The 22,205-nt window shown below is 35.3% G+C and overlaps 1 protein-coding gene across 1 annotated transcript in view; it reads right to left on the reverse strand.

Moving 5' to 3' along the window:
- Positions 1–248: 248 nt before the first annotated feature.
- ETV4 (ETS variant transcription factor 4) overlaps positions 249–22,205 on the reverse strand; it is a 60,672-nt gene continuing 38,715 nt past the window's right edge. The window contains exons 6-13 of the mRNA XM_053694236.1: positions 17,778–17,904; positions 17,198–17,353; positions 16,193–16,443; positions 9,036–9,092; positions 7,404–7,472; positions 5,943–6,115; positions 3,656–3,757; positions 249–948 (exon numbers count right to left, since the gene is read on the reverse strand). Coding sequence (XP_053550211.1) covers positions 727–948; positions 3,656–3,757; positions 5,943–6,115; positions 7,404–7,472; positions 9,036–9,092; positions 16,193–16,443; positions 17,198–17,353; positions 17,778–17,904 — 1,157 coding nt within the window. The 3' untranslated portion in view covers positions 249–726. The remainder of the gene's footprint in view (positions 949–3,655; positions 3,758–5,942; positions 6,116–7,403; positions 7,473–9,035; positions 9,093–16,192; positions 16,444–17,197; positions 17,354–17,777; positions 17,905–22,205) is intronic.

The raw sequence follows: 22,205 nt of genomic DNA on the forward strand, positions 1-22,205 counted from the left end.
TAGTGATCTTTCTCAAACATAAATTTGTCTCCGAAAGAGCCGAAATCAACGAGGGGCTGCCTACTAACAAATCTGCCAAATGCCCATGTTTAATATATACACAAACACACACACTGTATATACATATCTATATAAATACACACACACACACAATTCTGTAGTAGATGTAACCATAGTGTGTATATGTTTTGTCATCACGTTATAAGGTTTCAGAAAGACTTTGGGACAAGGAAATGAAACAGTCAATATTCCTTCAAAAGGAGCTTTAATTTAAAAAAGCAACATTTGCAATAGTAGATTCCAAGATTATTGCACTGATTCGATATGCTGTTTTTATAGGAATCCACGTGTTTCCTGCTAAGAAATGCCACTGAAAAGGTTTTTTTTTCCCTTAAAAAAAAACCCACAGAAAGGTCTGTCCTCGATGCTTTAGAGCATATAAACATGCATTTTCCTGAAATCAACTTGCACTCAAATTTTGCAATTATAAGCAAATCTAAAATCTGATGTCCAAATACACTGAAGCAGAGATATGTACCATTTAAAAGAATGTTACAAGCTCTCAGGTGCAACAGTGAGTTTGCAAAGCATCCTTTTAGGCACTACTTGCTCAAGTCCATTTTGTTTTAAACGATTTTTAGCAAAATACAAAAAAAAAAAAAAGCGTCTACATTCATATGATCGCTAACCAAATGTACCCATATATACATGATTAAATGGTGGGAGCTAATAGTTGTAGCTGCCTTTGTAATTCTGGGAAGGGACTGTTCCTACATCTTGATGGTACACGCCACTATCGTCTAAGTGCGACAATGGGACGGTGTCTTCTTCACTGATCTGACGGTCAAATTCTGATTTCAGGGTAGGTCGCTGATTGTCCGGGAAAGCCAAAGAGAATAGAGCTTCAGGTTCACAAACAAATTTGTAGACATAGCGCTCTCCTGCCACCTAGATTTGAAAAGAAAAAAAATAAATAAATCAATACAAAAAAAGCTGCAGCCCTTCTTGTAAAAATTAAGATAAATTCACAAAAATATTTGTGGCACAATATCCTTGAAGAATTAATTTCTCCATGAAAATATTTAAATAATTTTATCAAGCAAGGGCGGACAGGGGCGTACTTATGCACCCCTGTCCGCCCCAGCTCGCCTCTGGTGGGCAGCAATCCGCTGGTGAATTCAGCATAGCGTTTGCGTGCAACACCGCCCCCCATGCCCATGCACGACAGCCAATCACACATGGGCAGGAACTGTCATTCTCCCCGGGTGGACGAGACCGGGAAGATAGAAATTCTCCACCTAAGAGGCAGAGAAGAGGGTAGGGAAGCAGTGGTCTCATGACCGCTGCTTGATAAATACTGACTGCAGGTTCTCTTGCGACAACCTGCAGTTGTAATGGAGGATAAGGCTTGATAAAATCGAGCCCTATAGATAGGTATGGACATTTGCTATATAAAAATCCACAAGCAAAGTTTTTAGTTATTTATTTTTAATTTAAAAAGGATTGTTTGTACAGATAAGTGCAGGGTTCAGTAAAAAGTATCAGTATGGTTTTAATAGTACATCAATTTTTTTTATGAATGTAGTTATTTTATCAGTACATTGTATATGTGCTACTTAAAGGGACAGTAAACACCAGAATTTTTGTTGTTTAAAGGGACAGTCAAGTCCAAATTTTTTTCACGATTTAAATAGGGCATGCAATTTTAAACAACTTCACAGTTTACTTTTATCACCAATTTTGCTTTGTTCTCTTGGTATTCTTAGTTGAAAGCTAAACCTAGGAGGTTCATATGCTAATTTCTTAGACCTTGAAGACTGCCTCTAATCTGAATACATTTTGTCCACTAGAGGGCATTAGATCACATGTTTCATATAGATAACATTGAGTTCATGCACGTAAAGTGACCTAGGAGTGAGCACTGATTGGCTAAACTGCATGTCTGTCAAAAGAACTGAAATAAGGGGGCAGTCAGCAGAAGCTTAGATACAAGATAATTACAGAGGTAAAACGTGTATTATTATAACTGTGTTGGTTATGCAAAACTGGGGAATGGGTAATAAAGGGATTATCTTTCTTTTTAAACAACAAAAATTCTGGTGTTGACTGTCCCTTTAAAAAGGTAGATAATCCCTTTATTGCCCATTCCCCAATTTTGCATAACCAACACAGTTATTATAATATACTTTTTACCTCTGTGATTACCTTATATCTATGCCTCTGCAAACTGCCCCTTATTTCAGTTGTTTGACAGACTTGCATTTTTAGCCAATCAGTGCTGACTCCTAGGAGCTTCACGTGCCTGAGCTCAATGTTATCTATATGAAACACATGAACTAACGCCCCTCTAGTGGTGAAAAACTGTCAAAATGCTTTCAGATTAGAGGCAGTCTTCAAGGTCTAAGAAATTAGCACATGAACCTCCTAGATTAGCTTTCAATTAAGAATACCAAGAGAACAAAGCAAAATTGGTAATAAAAGTAAATTGGAAAGTTGTTTAAAATTACATGCCCTATTTAAATCATGAAAGATTTTTTTTACTTTACTGTCCCTTTAAAGGGACAGTCTACACCTTAGTCATCTTAAAGTCTTACCTTAGATTAAACTGCAAATACCCCCCTGCAGCCCTTTCTATACCATGCAGCAGTAACAGTAAAATTATATTTTAAAATTAATATTGTTTCTGGTCACTTTGAAATGGCTTCCAAATTCCACCCACTGATGACATCACTTTCTGGGCTGCATCTAGGCACTCTACTAAACAGCATTAATAGTCTGCTGAATCTATCTAGTGAGCATTTTGTGATGGGACGCCATATGCAGCCCAGATTGTGATGTCATCAGTGGGTGGAGCTTGGCAGACATTTCAAATTGGCAGAAACCCTATTCATGTTAAAATAACTTTTTACAGGTTTTTCTGCATGATATAGAAAGCGGTGCAGGAGGCGATTTACAGCTTAATCTAAGGTAAGACTTTAAGAAGACTAAGGTGTAGACTGTCCCTTTAAAGGGACAGGAAACACCAAAAATTTAATTTGTGATTTGAATAGAACATACAATTTTAAATAACTTTCAAATTTACTTTTAATTATCAAATATGCTTCATTCTCTTGTTATCCTTGGCTGAATGAACAGCATTGCACTATTGGTAGCTAGCTGAACACATCAAGCTAGCCAATCACAAGAGACAACATGTATGCAGGCACCAATCACCAGCTAGCTCCTTCTAGTGTAGGATATGTGTGTATCCAAATGGATACCAATAGAACAAAGCACATTTGAAAATAGAAGTTATTTTTACCAGCTCTCTGATTCTTGCAGGTTTAAGTTTAATTTTGACTTTCCTATCCCTTTGACAAAATAATCATACAACTCTACCAGTGGACAGTTGCAAGCATTAAGAATAAACTTAAGAACATCTGTTTTACAAATAAAAAAAAAATAAAAAATGTTTTTTTAAGATGCACTAAACAAGTTTATGTATTTTTTTTTTTTATTCAAGCTAGCAAAGTCAGAATGTTTGGCATAAAAGTTTGAGCAAGGGGCACAAAACTATAACAATACAAACAAAGGAGTGCAAAAGGTTATGTTTTCTTAAACATAGTGCAGGGGTTTAACATTGGTTAAAAAGACAAAGGGGTTGATTTCCACTCACCTTCTGCATTATTCCCTTCTCATAGTAGTAACGCAGAGACCGGCTGAGCTTGTCGTAATTCATGGCTGGCCGGTTTTTCTGCATGCCCCACAGTCTGGCTACCTGCAGGGACACACACACAAAGGTTAATTCAGTGCATAGAACTTGAGTTAGATCAATACTATCAACTGGGGATGTTACACATTCATTCCATATCATTTGTGCAAAATAAAATAAAAATGAAAAAAAATACTGTCTAGAATAGTTAGCAAATATTTGCCATAATAATACAGCATAAACACAAAACTACAGCTGCTAGGGTGGATTATGATTTTATAGATGCCTTCCATTATGTTATACTATGCCAGAGCCCAGACATCGCTATCAATAGATGGCTTTTAAGGGGACATTGGATTCAAAATACTTTAACATTTTTTAAATGTTCTTGCATACATGGAAAAGGGACAGTCTAATCCAAACTACACTTTCATCATTCAGATAGGGCATGCAATTTTAAACAACTTTCCAATTTACTTTTATCATCAAATTTTCTTTGTTGAAAGCTAAACCTAGGTAGGCTCATATGCTAATTTCTAAGCCCTCTGAGGCTACCTCTTATCTCAGTTCATTTTGACAGTTTATCGAAACAGCGCTAGTTTATGTGTGCCATATAGATAATTGTGCTCACTCCCGTGGAGTTATTTATAAATCAGCACTGATTGGCTAAAATGCAAATCTGCCAAAATAACGGGGCAGTCTGGAGAGGGTTGGACACAAGGTAATCACAGAGGTAAAAAGTATAATCAATATAACCTTGTTGGTTATACAAAACTGGGGAACGGTAAATAAAGGGATTATCTATCTTTTAAAACATTACAATTCTGGAGTAGACTGTCCCTGTCATGTTAATCTACTTTAAACATATGAAATGTTTGCTACAATCTTTCTGTTTTAGTCAATGGCGACAAAAAATACTTCTGTACTAAATAAACTAAACTTCCAAATCTATTTTTAACATAGCTATATATTTTCTACTAAACTGTTAATACAAAGCACAGCAACCATATCTGGAAGTGAATGGGTTAACAAAAAGAGAAAAAAAAAAAGCGCCACCAGAGAACAATTATAATTAGAGAACCAGAAAATTGCTGCTCCTCCCCCAATCCTGCAACTGTTTTCTGAGTCAAACACATTCAGTTTATTCAAGAGGCTCCAAGCAGACTGATCAGACTCCAAAGCTAATGTTCAGTCTACTTTAAAGTTATTAAACACAGAAGGGCAAGAGATAAAAATAAAAATTGCCTTACAATTCCATTCATTATAAGTTGTGTAAATGAGAGTGTTACAATGAATTCCTAAATTAAAGGGACATGAAACCAATTTTTTTCTTTCATGATTCAGATAGAGAAGATAATTTTAAACAACTTTCTAATTTACTTCTATTATCTAATTTGTTTCATTCTCTGTGTCATTTGTTGAAGGAGCAGCAATGCACTGATGGTTTCTAACTGAACACATGGGTAAGCCAATCATAATCAATATATATATATGCAACCACCAATCAACAGCTAGAACCTATGTTCTCTGCTGCTCTTGAGCTTGCCTAGATAAACCTTTCAGCAAAGGATAACAAGAGAAGGAAGCAAATTAAATAATAGAATTAAAATGGAAAGTTGTTTAAAATTATATTATATATCTAAATCATGAAATAATTTTTTTGGGTTTTATGTCCCTTTAACAGTAATGTTGCATTAAACGAAGAGGGTATTGACCAAAATGGAGAACAGGATGTGCCAACAGTAAACGTAAACTTGTAATTTTCCTACAGCTTATTCATTAAAGGGACACTGAACCCAATTTTTTTTTTTCGCGATTCAGATTGAAAATACAATTTTCAAGCAACCTTCTAATTTACTCCTATTAATAATTTTTCTTCATTCTCTTGGTATCTTTATTTGAAAAGCAAGAATGTAAATTTAGAAGCTGGCCCATTTTTGGTGAACAACCTGGGTTGTTATTGCTTATTGGTGGATAAATTCACCCACCAATAAACAAGTGCTGTCCATGGCTTGAGCCAAAAATTGTCTGGCTCCTTAGCTTAGATGCCTTCTTTTTCAAATAAAGATAGCAAGAGAACAAAGAAAAATTGATAATAGGAGTAAATTAGAAAGTTGCTTAAAATTGCATGTTCTATCTGAATCATGAAATAAACTATTTGGGTTCAGTATCCCTTTAAGGCCGGAGTTACCAACAAACTAAAGTAAAAAAAAGGTTAAGAGGAGAGGGAATGTAAGAATGTAAGTCCCACCTCTTCTGGTTCAATCAATTTAAACTCCATTCCTCGGCCAGTCCACGCTATAAAGTGAGAGTTTGTAGGGTCATCCAGCAGAGCCACAAGGAACTGCCACAACTGTAGGGAGCCTCTTCTCTGATAGGGAGGACCATCTCTGTATGCACCAACCTCCTGTTTAATATCTCCTGCTGTAAACACAAAAGCAGGACAACTTTTTAGGGACATTTTGCAAGGGCACATTAAGAAGGGTACATCATAACTTACTACGTTAGGAAGGGACATCGTATTGTTAAAACAGATTCCTTTAATGTCTCCAATGACTTGTTATACCAGCTACAGAATATAAAACGTATGGGGAAGTGTTAATTTCGGTTTATTTTTATATATGAAATGGGCAATAAACGGGATTATCTATCTTTTAAAAAAAATTAAATTCTGGAGTAGACTGTCCCTTTAAAGAAACATGAAACACAAATTTCTTCTCTCATGATTCAGATAAAGAATACCATTTTAAACTACATTCAAATTTACTTATATTATCTAATTTGCTTCATTCTTTAGATATCCTTTGTTGAAGAAACAATGCAAATGGGTAAGCACCAATAACACGAGGGATCTATGTACAACCACCAATCAGCAGCAACTGAGCCATTTAGATATGACTTTCAACAAAGGATATCAAGAGAATAAAACAAATTAAATAGAAGTAAATTGGAAAGTTTAAAATTGCATACTCTTTCCAAATCATAAAAAAAAATGTGGGTTTCATCTCCCTTTAAGCATTGAAATCTTCAGAATAGATGGGAAAACAGGCACACACAGCTATTTCAAATAAAAAATAAAGTTAAACAAGCTATTTGTGAACAATTTAATAAACGCCAGCAGGTAAAATGGATTATTGGGAACACATTAAATGACAGAAAAATTCACAGTACAATGTATTTTTTTAGAACAATTTTAATTAATGGAACAGACTATTTTCATTTCTTCTGCACTTTCAGGAATACCTTAATATGCAAGTTAATTTTCAACCCAAAATTTAGTAAATTCTTTAGCACCAGCAATTAAATCATACCTATGAAATACTTCCTGGATTTAATCATTCATCTATGTTGTACTTGGTTCCACAAATATTAACACATTTTTGGTAACATATTATTCGCATTCTCTTTCGGTGCATAATTAGACATTTCACCCTTACTTTGTTGTTTAATCCAATAATATATCATTTTTGTTCTCTTCTCCATTCTACACACATTAAGCGTCAATACCATTTCCTGATACCATTTATCATTAATTTATGCCATTTACGGATATTGTTTCCAGATCTTAAACTGTGGCTTTAACACATCATGCACATTACTTCACTTTGAATAAGGATGGGCAGACCTAATAAAAATACTATCCTGGAGACAAGGGAATGTAACAATGACGGTATGATTAATATATGCTGTGTTTTAATTAGTTCTGTCTGACCTTCAAACTTTTCCGGTACTACACAGGCATCATCAGGGAAAGATCTCATCTGTTTTTCATACCCATAGCCTGCAAGAAATAAACAGAATCAAAATTTGCATTTCATAGCATGAAAAAAAAAAAAAAAAAAAAAAAAAAAAAGGAGAGCTAGATCTGATTTCTCTCTGAAGAAAGTGTCTGAAGTTGCCTACTACTAAATTCAGTCATAGCTGGATAGACAATATATTTTCTATTAATTTCCTCAAGATAAATTGTGCTGGAGGTATGAACATTGACAACTAATGCAAACGCCCCTTTTTATAGTGAGATTCTTCCTTTGCCTTTATGACATATCGCTATGAACAAAGATGTTTAATGTCTGTAGGTTCATTTTATGTGGATCCTTGAAGTGCTGAGGTGATGTCACGAAACGCGTACGATTGAACTCCTTTCTGTCTTGTTTCACCTGACTATGACTGCGTGTTAATGCACTGTTTGTTTTTAATCCATGCTTAATAAAAGCTAAGTTTTAATAGCTTATAAAAGCACAAAAACAAGTGAAAAAAATGATAAGTTTAATTATCACACTATCTGAAGGTTAACACTAATTAGAAAGACTAATGTCATGGGGGGAATCGCTATTCATATTTGCATAGTAATGCTGTCATAAGCTTTTCTTTTTGTATTAAATAAATATTATTAGGCTGTTAAATGCTTTGTATGGGCAAGTGGCATCATGGAATAACTTGTCTTTCCATTTTAAAAGGCAGCGTGGAAAAGCTATTGCTTTTAGAACTTTAAAAACAAACAGACAAACATATACAAGAATATCATATTACATTTTATACTATAATATTTTACAATTCTCTTCAAATTATGTTTTCTAGTAGGTTAAAAAGTGTTCCAGTAGTGGTAACTATTTTTTTCAGATTTACAAACAAAATAACCTCTGCTTCCAATTCTTGGTGTATATAGCCTACTTTTTGTGAAGTGCTTTACTGAACAGCTACAAACAATGACTTACACAGTTCAGAGAATAGCTTATCAGATAAGCAGCTTTCACTCGTATGATCACAGATTCTTAAATAGTTAATTATCATTTTATGCAGATCTAGTTGGAATACAAAACGCCACAAACAACATTAAAAACATATACATCAAGGGCAAAACTACAGGGGGTGCAGAGGTTGCAATTGCGACTGGGCCCCAAAGGGTGTAAACAGTGTCACTATACAGTACCACTATATACAGTATGGGGGGCTGGACCATGTCACAGACTATTGTGGTCATTTTATAAAGTACTAGGGCAGGTAGGGTGAGGCCAGCCATCTCACTGACAGATTACAGACTGTGTCACTGACTCACTATATACAGTACTGGTGGGTTAAACAGTGTCACTATATACAGTAATGAGGGGTCAGACCATCTCACAGACTGTGGGCACAGGGTACCTCCTTTTGCAGACATGTAATCTGATTCACATTTTTTTTCTGTGTTAAATGTAAAAAAAAATTAAAAAAAAGGTGTCTCTCAATTTCAATTTCACTTTTTTTTTTTTTTTTGGGGGGGGGGGGGGGGGGGCTTCTTAGATTCTTGCACCAGGGCTCAGTGGTTTCTAGTTACGCCTCTGATATACATTGATATATAAGGTACCTTCAATATTCCGATAGCCTTCAGCATTTCTGTATATTGACTGACAACCAGGAACATCTGGAGAGAAAAAAATAATTAGGTAGAGGCTCTATGTTTGTACAAGAACCAATCAAGTTTACAAATGCATATAAGCTTTATCATTGTAATTACACTAATATCAAGCATGAATTGTAATTTCGTTATGTAATCATAATATTTTTCTTTAACATTTTTAATTATGTATAGTAAAACAAGTTTGCAGTATAAATTACAGGAAAAGGGGACACAATAAAAGTAAAGTATGAAAATTAAAAGTTTTTTCAATTCTGAAAACTAGGTCACATGGCAGGCTTTAGAAACCTAAGGAAACTCTAAAGGAAAATGTAAAGTAGTGGGGACAGTACCAGCATGCTCCATGAAATCTACAGACAAATATAAGACCACCAAACCAATTTTATCATGCAAATTCTATAAACACAATTGGAAAGTACTATGTTGCCATATGTAACCGGAGCAGAATTGTAAGGACACTTATTTGAGTAAGGATTAAAGTCAGAATATATGATAAAGAATAAAAAAATCTCAACAATTCCAAATAAAAATGGCAGATAAAGCAAGAGGTAGAGGACACGTTTTCTTCACACCTGTTTCCTTAACACGAAAACAAGAAAATAATAATGTTGTGAATTTTTGCCTCCTCCTTAAGGGCAGGAGTTGAATTCCCATGCTATCAATGGAAACAGCACCCATCCACATGGGGCATAGATTCATCAGGGACTGCCAATCCCAGTATACACAATGAAAGACAATGGAATCCAGCCTCTTATAAAAAAAGAATACTTCTTTATTATATCCACATCATTGGAAAAAAGACAACATTTCAAGCCCTATGTTGGGCTCTTAGTTATGTCCAGATAGGTAGATATGACTAAGAGCCCAACATAGGGCTTAAAACGTCTTTTTTCCCATGATGTGGAAGCAATAAAGAAGTTTTGTTATTTTTGATAAGAGGCTGGATTCCATTGTCTTTCATTCAGGAGTTGAATTCCCAAGAGTAATAGCTTGTGGACTCTCACCGCCTTTATGAAAGAAATTACATCAGCAAAAATGATTAAAGAATGGGTAGTAGATATAGTGGATCATCTTCCATCAGAAATGGTAATACCACTTATTTATGAAAGGATTAAGTATGCAATTTTATTTATAGCAAAGTGCTACTGCTTTCTTTTAATTTACTACTAATGTAGGAAAGTGTTTAATAATATATTCCCACTGTCTTTTGTAAGCAATAGTACATTGACAACTTTATTTCTCTGCCCCTTTAATTAGTGTCTCTGGGACTGTGTGCTGAGTCCTACAATCTCAGACATAACCTCAATAACAGGGTTGTTTTTCTCAGCACTTTAATAGCCTTAAGCACTAGTACAGTAACAGATAGTGTTACCGCAAGATGGCCCATACTTCTGAAATGATGTCAGTTGCCTATGAAAAGGCGGCCGAGGCTGTGTAAACCGGCACCAGACCAACCCTACGGGGAGTTCTTGTCTTTCTCTCGTCCTCCATTTTGTGAATGAAATTCCTTTGACTCCATTCACAGAAAGAGGAGGTGTGTGTAAACTGCTGAAGGGGGTTCTAGTTCAAGGTCGTAATGTGATCCTAGTGTACACACAGGAAATCGTACAAGTCTCGCTGAAAAAGCAGAGGCAAACGTGCAGTAAAAAATAAAATAAAAATTCATTTTTAAAGGAATTCAACAGTCTGGTGCTTCCTCCGAATATAAGCATTAGAGCTGAAAATATAAAGCTACCTAATCCCTCTATTATAGAACAGATCTAGACACCACTCCTAGTTTGCTTTCCCCTTGCATGAGGTATGTCCCCTTTTATACTAGCGATCCACTGATTTGTTAGGGGTTATGTTCCCCCTTCTTGGTGGACGTTAATCAGATACAAGACTGTTATAAAAAGAGGCACTAGTTAAAGATATAAAAACAGTCCCAAAAAGGTTTCTGAACTACCAGGATGTAGAATTTTTTTTCCCAGCCTAATATACACTGTTGGTAGCATTCGCCAAACAGGGGTCACAAAAGTGTCTCATGGTGTCAGTCTGGAAAAAATGTAAACTTTTAGCTGAGAAACCTGTCACTTTTGTATTTAAATAGAGTTTTTATTCATCTGCTGTGCCCTTAAAGGGAAATGAAACCCACATTTATTTTTCATGATTCAGATAGATACTTTCCCAATTTGCTTTATTCTCTTGGTATCATTTGTTGAAGAATAAGCAGTGCACTACTGGGCGCTAACTAAATGCATTAGGGAACCAATAACATGAGTCATATATGTGCAGCCACCAATTAATCAGCAGCTCCTGAACCTACCTAGGTATACTTTTCAACAAAGGATACCAAGGGAAATAAAAATATTAGATAATAGAAGTAAAATGAAAAGTTGTTTAAAATCTCATGCTTAATCTGAATCATGGAAGGAAAAAGAAAAAATGTGGTTTTCATATCCCTTTAAGTTTCTCACTAGGATTTGAAAATTATGACCAAGCTGCAGAATGCCACAGATATGAGAGGAACCCGCACAGTAATACTGCACCACACTTGTGCTTGCAAGCAGTCTTATGCCTTAACTGTACATTTTATTAACCTAGATGTAATTACACCATTAGGTGCCATTACTTTCTTTAGAAAGACCTTAGCACTGCACATTATAAACTGCTTGAGAGGTCTGGAAGTTGCCCTGGGATCTGTTTGGCAAATTAGTATTCTGGGTAGTTCAAGCCCACTGGAGTTTTCCCTCAGAATTTGGAACAATTATACAACTGTTGCTTTGCACTATATTTTTCAGGGCTTGATTTGTGTGAGTTGTTTTAATACAGGTTATTAAAAAAATCTGAGTACGGCAGATGGTGATACTTTTTGTCCAGATTTTAATTCTAAAGTTAGTAATTAAATTGTTTAGTTTAAATATTTGTAAAGCTGCACCTATTGAAATTGCTGCCTGCATGTTTTACAGTTCCACTAGATCACTCAGTGTTACACAAAATTCACTAAAGAGGTCTGTTCAGCTTCACCAGTTGCTATATTTCATGCAGCCGATTTACTAAAAAGCGCACTATTTCTCTTTATTCTTTACTCAAGAAGTAGCACAAAACAAAATAGGAACATTTGACACACATACATATTTATACATATGGGAGTTGTGGCGGTTTATGGGGTTAAAAGTGTTGAGAGGATTTTTGTGATGGGGTTGTGGTGGTTTAGGGGTTAATAGTGATGGGCTATGTGGCGGTTTAGGGGTTATTAGAATAGGTGGCTTAAGGCGATTTGGGGTTAGCGCACGAGTATGGGTGTTACTTTTTCCCCCGCTTTTCTTGCTCTATTGGATGTCTATAGGGGAATACGTTGACATGGTCACAACATTCTGTCTCCTTGTGCGCGTTGGGTTAGTATGCAAGTGAAAAATCTTTACTTTGAACTTGTAATAAGTTCACTCGTAATCTAGTCCTTACTTTGCACCATAGTACACAGCTACAGATCAAGACTTGTGCAGCAGTAATACAAAGCTGGCATTGGGGGTAATATCAGCAAGCCTTTTCCTGAACACTTACAATGGTTGTGTTTGCAGTTGGTGAACATCCACTGCTAGTGTGCTTCAGGATAAGTTGGAGTGAATTGCCAATTAAGTTTTTAATGTACTGCAAAGTGGCATAGCAAGTGTAGGCATGCATACTGAAATAGCCAAATGGGATTGGAGGAAATACTGAAAATTAAAAAAAACTTTTATACAAACATTAAAAACATTGAGGAGTGTGGTACATACTTTAGTAATGATCACAAAATCTGTTTAGTTTCATTTCTGCTATAGCACTTTCTCAAACTAAGGTCATAAAATCAGTTTATCAACAAACCAAATTCAAGGACATATGGATGACTCATTTAAAATATAAAAAAAGGCAGTTGCAAAGTAATTATAATAGCATTTTAACAGATTTTAAAAATCAAATATTTAAAGCCTTCAGTATCATCATCATGTATCTGTGGAGCGCTAACAGGTTTGTAAAATTTCTAGTCCATACATGTGAAACTAAAAATCAGAGGTTGGGTTCGGTACCTTTTTTTTTACTAAATTTTTTTTCCAGCCTATTTTGCAACACTCTCCTATTTCTTCTGTAATTTATGAAAATCTCAGCTCATTGCATGAAAATGAATACACGTTTGTTTAAAACGCTTTTCCTTCTTGCAATTCGCTTTTGTTTGTTTGTTCTGTCAGACAGCCACGGTTGTGAACTTTTATAATACACTTAGTTTAATTCATATAGGTGCCTGGAACAAGTGGTTTTATTTACATTCCTGACACTTGGGAGACGTATGGTTTTGTATGGAACACTATATTGAAAGCAGACATTAGGTCATTAGCAAAGCAGACAGCCTGGATAGAGAGAGGTGAGAAAGATTTAGGAAGACAATCAGCTATAACAAAAGAAAATGAAATTTATAAAGGGACAATTTGTATAGACACTGAACTGCTACAGGGGCCTAGAGCTCTACAATTCTATTATTTTCCATTATTATCCTGTGGATGGATTACTAAGAAATAAAACATTTCTTACAAAGTATATGTGCAAATTTCATTAGCAAAAAGATTTTCTAGTAAAAGTTTGTTTTTTTATGCAGCACACACACATATCCTGTGAAAGCCAGTGCACGAGTATTCAAACACCACACCTTCTCAGAGAGTAGGCAGTGGCTTGTATGACATAAAGTACATCTTCAGAAGTAATACAGACCACTGCCAGCCCTCTGAGAAGGTGTGGCGTGTCAATACTTGTGCATGGGCCATATGTTATGTTCGTATGCCGCAGAAAAACAGTAATATGCTTATATTTCAAATTGAAATGCACCATGCACATTTAATTTTTGACCTTTCTATCCCTATAAAAATATCGGCCAGGTCAGTAAAATACCAGCTGGGTGGCAACCCTAGTTTCAAATGAGAAGAGGGACATAATGTGTATTTGTCTAAGGATCAACACTTACATTAAACACATTTGAATAATTTAGGGCCAGATTACAAGTGGAGCACTATTTAACACTCCCACTGGAGCGTTAACTGAGCTAGAAGTAAGCTTTTTGGGCTTGTCAGGTTGCGCTCTTATTATGGAGTTGAAAGTAGATTGTTTTTGCTTGTGTGCTAACCTGACAAGCGCAAAAAGCAAAACTTACAATATTGCGTGCGCGTTCACATATTCCCCCATATAAGTCAATGGAGCAAAATAAATGGGGGGGGGGGGGCACCCAACTTGCACTTAAACCTGATAGCATATTCTCAAGTGCGTTAACCAGACTTGAAAATATGAACATTTCATATTCCAATGTTCTGCACATAGAAGAATATGTTCTATTTATTCATAAATAAATATTTCTACATATATCTGATGGTATTTTGGTAAATATATTTCTATACATGATTATATATAGGTATAGATATATGCAGAAATATATAGGAATGTCTATTTAAAAATGCTTAGAACATATTCTGCTATGTGCAGAACATTGGAATGTGAAATACTTACAGTAAAGGTTAACACGTTATTAATTATGCTTTTACATGTTTTCATGTCCTTAACTGCAAAGGGCTCCAATGCACTTATTTATGTGTACACACACACACACTAATATATCTATATTTTAATATTATATATATATATATATATATATATATATATATATATATATATATATATCTATATTTTAATATTATATATATCTATATTTTAATATTATATATATCTATATTTTAATATTATATATATCTATATTTTAATATTATATATATCTATCTATCTATCTATATATATATATATATATATATATATATATATATATATATATATATATATATACTCCTTGCACGTAACTTAGCACTCCACTCGTAATCTGGCCCTTAGTGTGTGTGAGAGAGTGTGTGAGTGAGTGTGAGTGTATGTATGTGTATGTGTGTGTGTGTATGTATATATATAAAAACACTATGTGACAAAATGTAGATATAAGATTTAGAAATATATTAAACTTGTTTTGAGTGAGATTTGAAAGCCAATTATAGACCTAATACAACCATTTCACTTTACAAATAACCTCATGACCAGTAGATGTTAGTCGTGTAGGATCAGACATGCAGATAGATGTCAATGTCACGCTGTTCTCTATAGCGTGTCAGTGTAGTTTGTTGGGAAATGTCACAGTTTTACAGGAGTCATGAGGTCATCATAATCTATTGCTTATCAGTGAATGAGTGTATTGTGGTAATTCTAAACTTGGAGTTAAATAACAAACTTGTGGCAGCACAGAGTGAAAGTCTTTAGACAAATGCCTCATTATGAGTTAACTTATAATGTATGGGTCAAAGCATTTTTTTATTCTTTACATACTTTTGTTTATGGAAAACCGAGTCTTTAAGTTTTAACAGCTTGACTAACTTTCAGTGCATTCTTAACACACAGGGCATGAAAGGCAAAAAAGGCTATTTCAATCAATATCCAGAATTTACAATCTGTATTTAAATATATTATATTTACTTTAGTGTCCTTTAAGAGTTTATAAAGATTTGTTGTTCATTTTAAACCTAAGTCATTGAGCATATTCCATAAGGGCCATTTTAGTGGAAAAAATACATATGCCTATTTGTTAGAGCATGTAATTTAGACCGCACAGCTGTGTTTAATCCCACAAAGATTAAACACATAGTTAAAAGTACTGTTCAGGGACCGCTGGTCAAGAGTGCAAACTGCTAGTGAGCCTTTCACATAACTACATTTTATATGTAGAATACAGCTTTTCATATTAACAGTTTATGTGGTGGTATTCACAGGCAAAGGTAGCTATTTCAAATGACAAAATAAAGGTAAAAGGAGCTGTTTGTAAACAATGTAATACACCCCAGCAAGTTAAATGAATCAGTGGGAACACAATAAAGGGGAGAAAATGTTAAATAGTACATCAAGGCCTGAAGATGCACCTATCCTTTTAAAAAATGACATTTCCCCAACAATATTTTTCAATATCTTGAATAATAATTCCATGAAGTAACAGCTTAAAATAAATAAATAATATAGGCTAAAATGATATTGCCCTCAAGAACAGGGTCCTCATTTATACATTTTGGGGTTCCTACCTGAATCATATGCATAGTCTGTCTGCTCTTGCTTGATGACCACATTGGATGGGTATCTGTGAGATCGACTGGTGCTCATGTGGTTTGCCTGTTCATACATAGGGTCATGATACTCCTGCTTGAAGCCTTGTTGTGGGTATGGAAGACAAGGTTCAGACACCTGGCGCTGATAATTGGCAGGAGACTCTCTGCTCATGTTGTGTGTGGATGGAAAGGAGTGACACATCTCCAAGGGCTGCTGGTACCGAGAACTAATAAAGGTTTAGATAGAGTTAGTAATAAAATAATCCATGTATTATAATACATTACCTCACTCCTAGTTCACATTTTTGTTTAAGATGATGTTTTTCAAGCATATTAATAAAGTGAAGTTAGTGTTCATTTAAAGCAACATGCATTCATATTCTTTAAAGAGACATAATACAAATATGCTTGTAAAAAAAGTAAGATATTTCACCTCAAAAAAACAAAACAAAAGTGTAAGTGCTCTGTGAGCAGTCATTTTTCAGCTACTGTCAAGCTGCAAGTTGTCAGCTTCATCAGTGCTGATGTCACACTTTGCTTTAGTGTGATCTAAAGATATTTCACTGAAATATTGTGATATTTCATATTAAACTTCTTTAAACTAAGTAGGGAAATAATATGACTGAGCCGGCACTTGCCAAATGCAACCTCCCTTGCAAGGCCCTGGCACAAGCATCCCGATTACAATGGGATGTGGCTACTGAGAAAATTTTTAGGTAAAATATCTTCCTTTTTTAAATAGAGATGTTCAGATGATATTTTCTAGTCATCTTTTTATAGCTATGCTGCATCACTTTTAAGTTCTTTCAACATTTGTGTATCATGTCCCTTTAATATGACAAGTAAAATGCATGCTAAATACACTTTTTTTTTTTTAACACAATACAAGACAAAAACGCAGTATAAATATGATCGTAAAAAATTCTCCTAGCTCTTGTCTCTTATTTGTTAGTTTATAGGTCCTGCCAAAAGTCTACTTACTTGTGTTCCATGAGATAGCCGCCTGTTGAAACAGTTTGAGAAGAGCCCTGTGGACTAACAAAGCCGCGCTCTTGTCTGGAGAAGTGGTGTAGAGGTGACATCTGAGTTCCTTGGTTCTGAGACTTGATATTGACCTGTCTTGTTTGGTCGTAGGCACTAAAGTTTAATAAAATAAATAAACAAACATAAAACCAATGAGTTGCAGTCTCAAGATTGTAGAGTTATCCAAACTAAAACTCAGGGCAATTATGTCAACCTCATGATAGGGTCACTACTCCACATTCCTGGACTGGCATCACAAAATGCCCCTTCTACAAAAGTATTTTCTCCCTATCCTTAGCAAGTTAAGTTAATATATTTGTGTCTGCATGTTTTTGTAGGTTCCTGGTACTTGGCCTGCAAAAGAACTGCTCATTTGAAACTAGTTTCTATAGAATAGGTGTTTTTATATTAATTGACAATTTCTAGAAATAAAAATTCCAAGCATTCTCAATGTGGTTGGAGAACCTGGATTAGAGTTCTTCCCTATCATTAGTAGCTTGATGTAAAGACTCTTGTTTATGGTTTGAAGAGGTCTGACCTGGCATAAAGGCACTGCTCTCCATTCCGATATGGATACTGTTGTTTCTGGCTGCACGATAAAGCTGCGTCTGAACAAGGGCTTTGCTGCTCCTTTTTTATTTTTACTGTAGGGCTATGGAAAGCAACTGAAAACAAAAGAACATTGACCTTTATATGTTGTTCATAACATTTAGGATGTTTAAGAATTACAAAATTAATCAAAAAGCACCAAAACAGGCTACATTTTAAAAACATATTTCCTGAACACAGGTCTACGCCAATCATTCCCATGGGTTAAACCTATTCTCAGATAGTTACTCCTGTAACACAAACAAGGATGGAATTTCATCTTTACAGAGTAATTTTTAAATAAGACTTTTAGTGATAGTGAGCTACTCTCCCAAGAGAATATGCACAATTGATGCTTCAACCTTTTCAGAGTAGATAAAAAGGATTTTCCAGTAAACACAAATGGTTTTCAAAAAGATGATTCATCTTCAGTTTCTAGGCAATAGAAACAACAAACAGAAAAAACTATCAATTAAGTAGGAAGAGAAATTATTTAACACAGAACCTGGGTTATAAAAAAAATGTTCTAAGAAATAAGAATATTCCATGATACAGTTCTGTATTGTATAACAAATACATTCAACAACAACAATCATGTTTAATGGACAAATAGTAACATAATGATAACACAGAAAATGTGAAAGTCAAGTAAGCAGATAGGATTGCAGTAGTGTCAGTTCTTCCCCAGTCTTACTCTGCTCCCCTTTTGGTCAGAGAAGAATGGTACATGCCCCACCTGCCTCTGTCCCTTCATGCCTAGCTATGTCCCTGGAACATCCAGCACTGCCCACAGAAAACCTACTTCTGTGCCTTCCAAACGCTGCCCTCAGGTGTTCCTTACTTTGTAGCAAGCTTTCTGCCTCCAACGCAGAGCCCAGAAAGGTGTTTGGCCCCCTCCCCTCTAAAATTGTATTTCTGAACCTGGCACAAAGTAGTACAACTAAATTATAACCCTCACCTAAAAACAGTCTATGCCATCACCTCTATAAAACGCTTTAAACACCAGGGTTGAGTGTGTTTAGAAAGGACATTAAAACATCTCAAGCTCCCTAGAGAGACCAAACACCATATTTTTGTGACCTGCAAATGAAATAGCTGGTTTGGGCAATTTTATAAACCTAGGTTATTGAATTTGCTTTTGGGCTTCCAGAAAGCTTTTACACTGCCAGAAAAAAAAGGTGCAAAAATTGTAACTTTAGGGGTGCAATAGCTTGTCACTGGGGAAGTACCCTCTTAAAGGTACACCCCGCTGTACCCTTTAACATGGGAACATATTGGTACCCTTTGCAAATTGTACCTTTGGTGACTTTATGGTACCATAGCACTGAGGTCCAATTATGTACCCTTAAAAAAGGTGCAAATTTTGCCTTTTAAGAGTACTGCCCCAGTGACAAGGCCTTTGTACCTCATGATGACTAATCACACCACAACATATTAAAATTGCCAAAATGCTGTTCCATCACATTTAAATATACATTCACCTACTGTACTCTTACTCAGAAAGACAAGTATATAAGTATTTGTCTAGCTTTAAAAAAATAATAAACTTACAGTAGTCACACTTATGTTTGATGATTTTGGAAAGTATAGCCAGAAAGCAGGTCCTAAGACTCTGCCACTGGAATTCCGAAAAGAACCAGGCAAGACCAATTGTTCTTTAACAAAAACAAACTACTCTAAAATGCTTTATTTCACTCAGAACTAGACACCATTTAACTTATGGTGACACTCTACATAACACAGAGAAAACATTTTATTATGTTGTCTTCTATAACACTAATAAAAGCAAATGGGATTCAGAGGGAAGCATAAAAGATAAAACTCACAACCATACATTTGAATTGTCACCCTATGAAAAATATATGCAGATTAGTATTTTTCCCCAGTAAACATTTTGGTGATAAACCTACCAATAGATGGCGCTGTGTTACACCAGGAACAAATTATATGAACTTGCAAGTTTTGGCAGCCATGAACCACCCATCCCGTCAACCTTTTAGTGAAACAAGTGATTGTTCCTTTTTTGGGGCAATTAAATGTTACAGACGTGGACCCTTTGACAGTTGGAAACATATTTGTACCTTATTTACCCCTAAACGGCACATATTAGTTCCTAAAGGTTTAATTATGACCCATTGAGGGTACAGCCACAGCAGTTGTACCACAAGTGTTCACAAACTGACCCCAATTGTACCATTTTTCCGACAGTGTATACTAAGCACACTTTTTACACAAAAGTAGGGTGTTAATATCCTTTTAATTATTTACTGTAGTTACACATATGGGAAAAATAAGCAACAGTACATTAACCCCTTGACAGTGTTTCTATGGAAGTTTTTCTATTTTTATTTTAAATAGCATATCCTCGTCCGCTATTTAAGGAAGCCTGCAGGAGGGAGGGTGCAATAGTGCAGTCTTGCGGCTTGTGGCGAGACCCACACTATTATAAGCAGGTGACTAGCGACGTACAGGGCATGTTGTGGTCTTTAAGGGGTTAATAAATGATCTGACAGATTGCTTTATGTCCCTTAAAATTAAAGGGACAGTAAACGTTAAATCATTTTGCACTGTGTGCAGAATTATGTAAGATAAGGATAGCCGACAGCTTTACCCAGCGCAGGAGCGCGCTTCATTTAGTTGAATAGTGCAATTAAGTGCGCTGTGATTAGAAAGTGAGCCTGTGACGCGCTAGTTAAAAAACCTGCAGCGGTGAAGGACAGTTTAGCTTACAAGGTAAGTATAGTTTTAGCCTGCAAATTATGTATTTCGGAAAAAACATTAATAGGAAAGGCTATCCCTTATGTTACAGAAGTCAATCTGCACATAATGCAGAATTCTCCAATATGTCACACGAGCAGAGAGACATAATATCTTATTGTTATAGTAGCATCGTAGCCCCTTGCATCTAAGAAGGCCTGGTAATTAATTACGTGTACCATAGACCTGCCCTCAACACTGACGTGACAAAAAGTGCTAGTTTTGGATACTAGAAATGAAAATCTGACCAAATGAGGTGAGTAAGAAAGGAGAGTTGAATAACAATAAAAAATTAAATCAATAAAAATAAACATGTTTAGCTGCTCATGACTTAAGTTGTAAGGGGGGGGGGGGGGTTTAGTATGGCAAAAAGATGGATTTAGAAAGGATATTACTCATCATATAACTTCTTTATAAATATGTATAAAACATTAGGCATTATACAAATATGCTTACATCAAATTATTACAGGATAATTTCTCCACTTGACTTAAATGTTAAACATAAAATTTGTATATTTAAATATTTCTTTAATACAGTAGTTCTACCTGATTTTGCAATAAATACAGTACTATTGTCTACTGAGAAAAAAAAAAAACAAACAATCTACTTTCAACACTTATTTTAAAATTATGAAATTATATTTAAATAAACCGTATGTGTGTGACCTCACAGTCCCTTCTTCAGCTCAGCTTCCTCAAGTAAAAGTACATCAGTTGCCTTTGGGAAGTCCCAATGAAGCCTTGTGACGAACAGCACAAGATGGTGCAACAAAGCTGCAAGAACGGCTAAACCACCAGGGACAACAGTACCAAAAGATACAATATAGTGAAGGATTAGTAATGCACAGTTTAGCCAAGACAATTAAGAGCTGGTGAAAGTATGCTTTTTATTTCCCAAAGCTAAATAATTAAATGACAAATAGGATATAAAAAAATCATTTTTATTATTAATAATAATAAAAAATAAACTGCTAAAATCAAAATGATGGACTTGAGAAGCCAACCATGGGTGTATATGTAGAATAACTTTGGAGCCAAATAATAAAGTGTGCTATCCGTGGCTTTGGGACTTTTTAGCCCTGCACATCAGAGATGCGCATCGAGAATATCAGGAGTCCTCAGCCAAGGGTGTTACACTAAATTAGTGAGGAGAATGAAATGACCCAAAATTCCATACATTCCACGGTGTAAAATAACCAAAATGTACAACATAGATCACAGTTTGTTAGTTTTAAATTATTGTATTGCATTGATGGAATCCTTGGTGTGCCAGGAACATTAAAATGAAATCTTGAGTGTTACATTTACTGCAAGTGTGTCTCAAACATCGCTTATTAGTAGTGTCACATGAACTAACCAACACGAATCCTCAAAGCTCTCCTGGCTGACAGCCTTTGTTTTTACGCCAACTTAAAAAAGGAGAGAGTACTGTGAAGTTTACCCCTGTTTAATGTGTTCCCATTGATATTAACTTGCATTAAGTTGTTTACAAACAGCAACTGTACCTTTATTTTGTCATGCAGCTGTTTTTCTTGTTGAAACTTTCACCTTTGCTAAAAAATTCAGCATAGATTAGAAGTACTGGCTATAGAAAGATAAGTCTCCCAAGTGGGGGAGCC

Source organism: Bombina bombina, chromosome 1, assembly GCF_027579735.1.
Source record: "Bombina bombina isolate aBomBom1 chromosome 1, aBomBom1.pri, whole genome shotgun sequence".
NCBI classification, from domain to species: domain Eukaryota; kingdom Metazoa; phylum Chordata; class Amphibia; order Anura; family Bombinatoridae; genus Bombina; species Bombina bombina.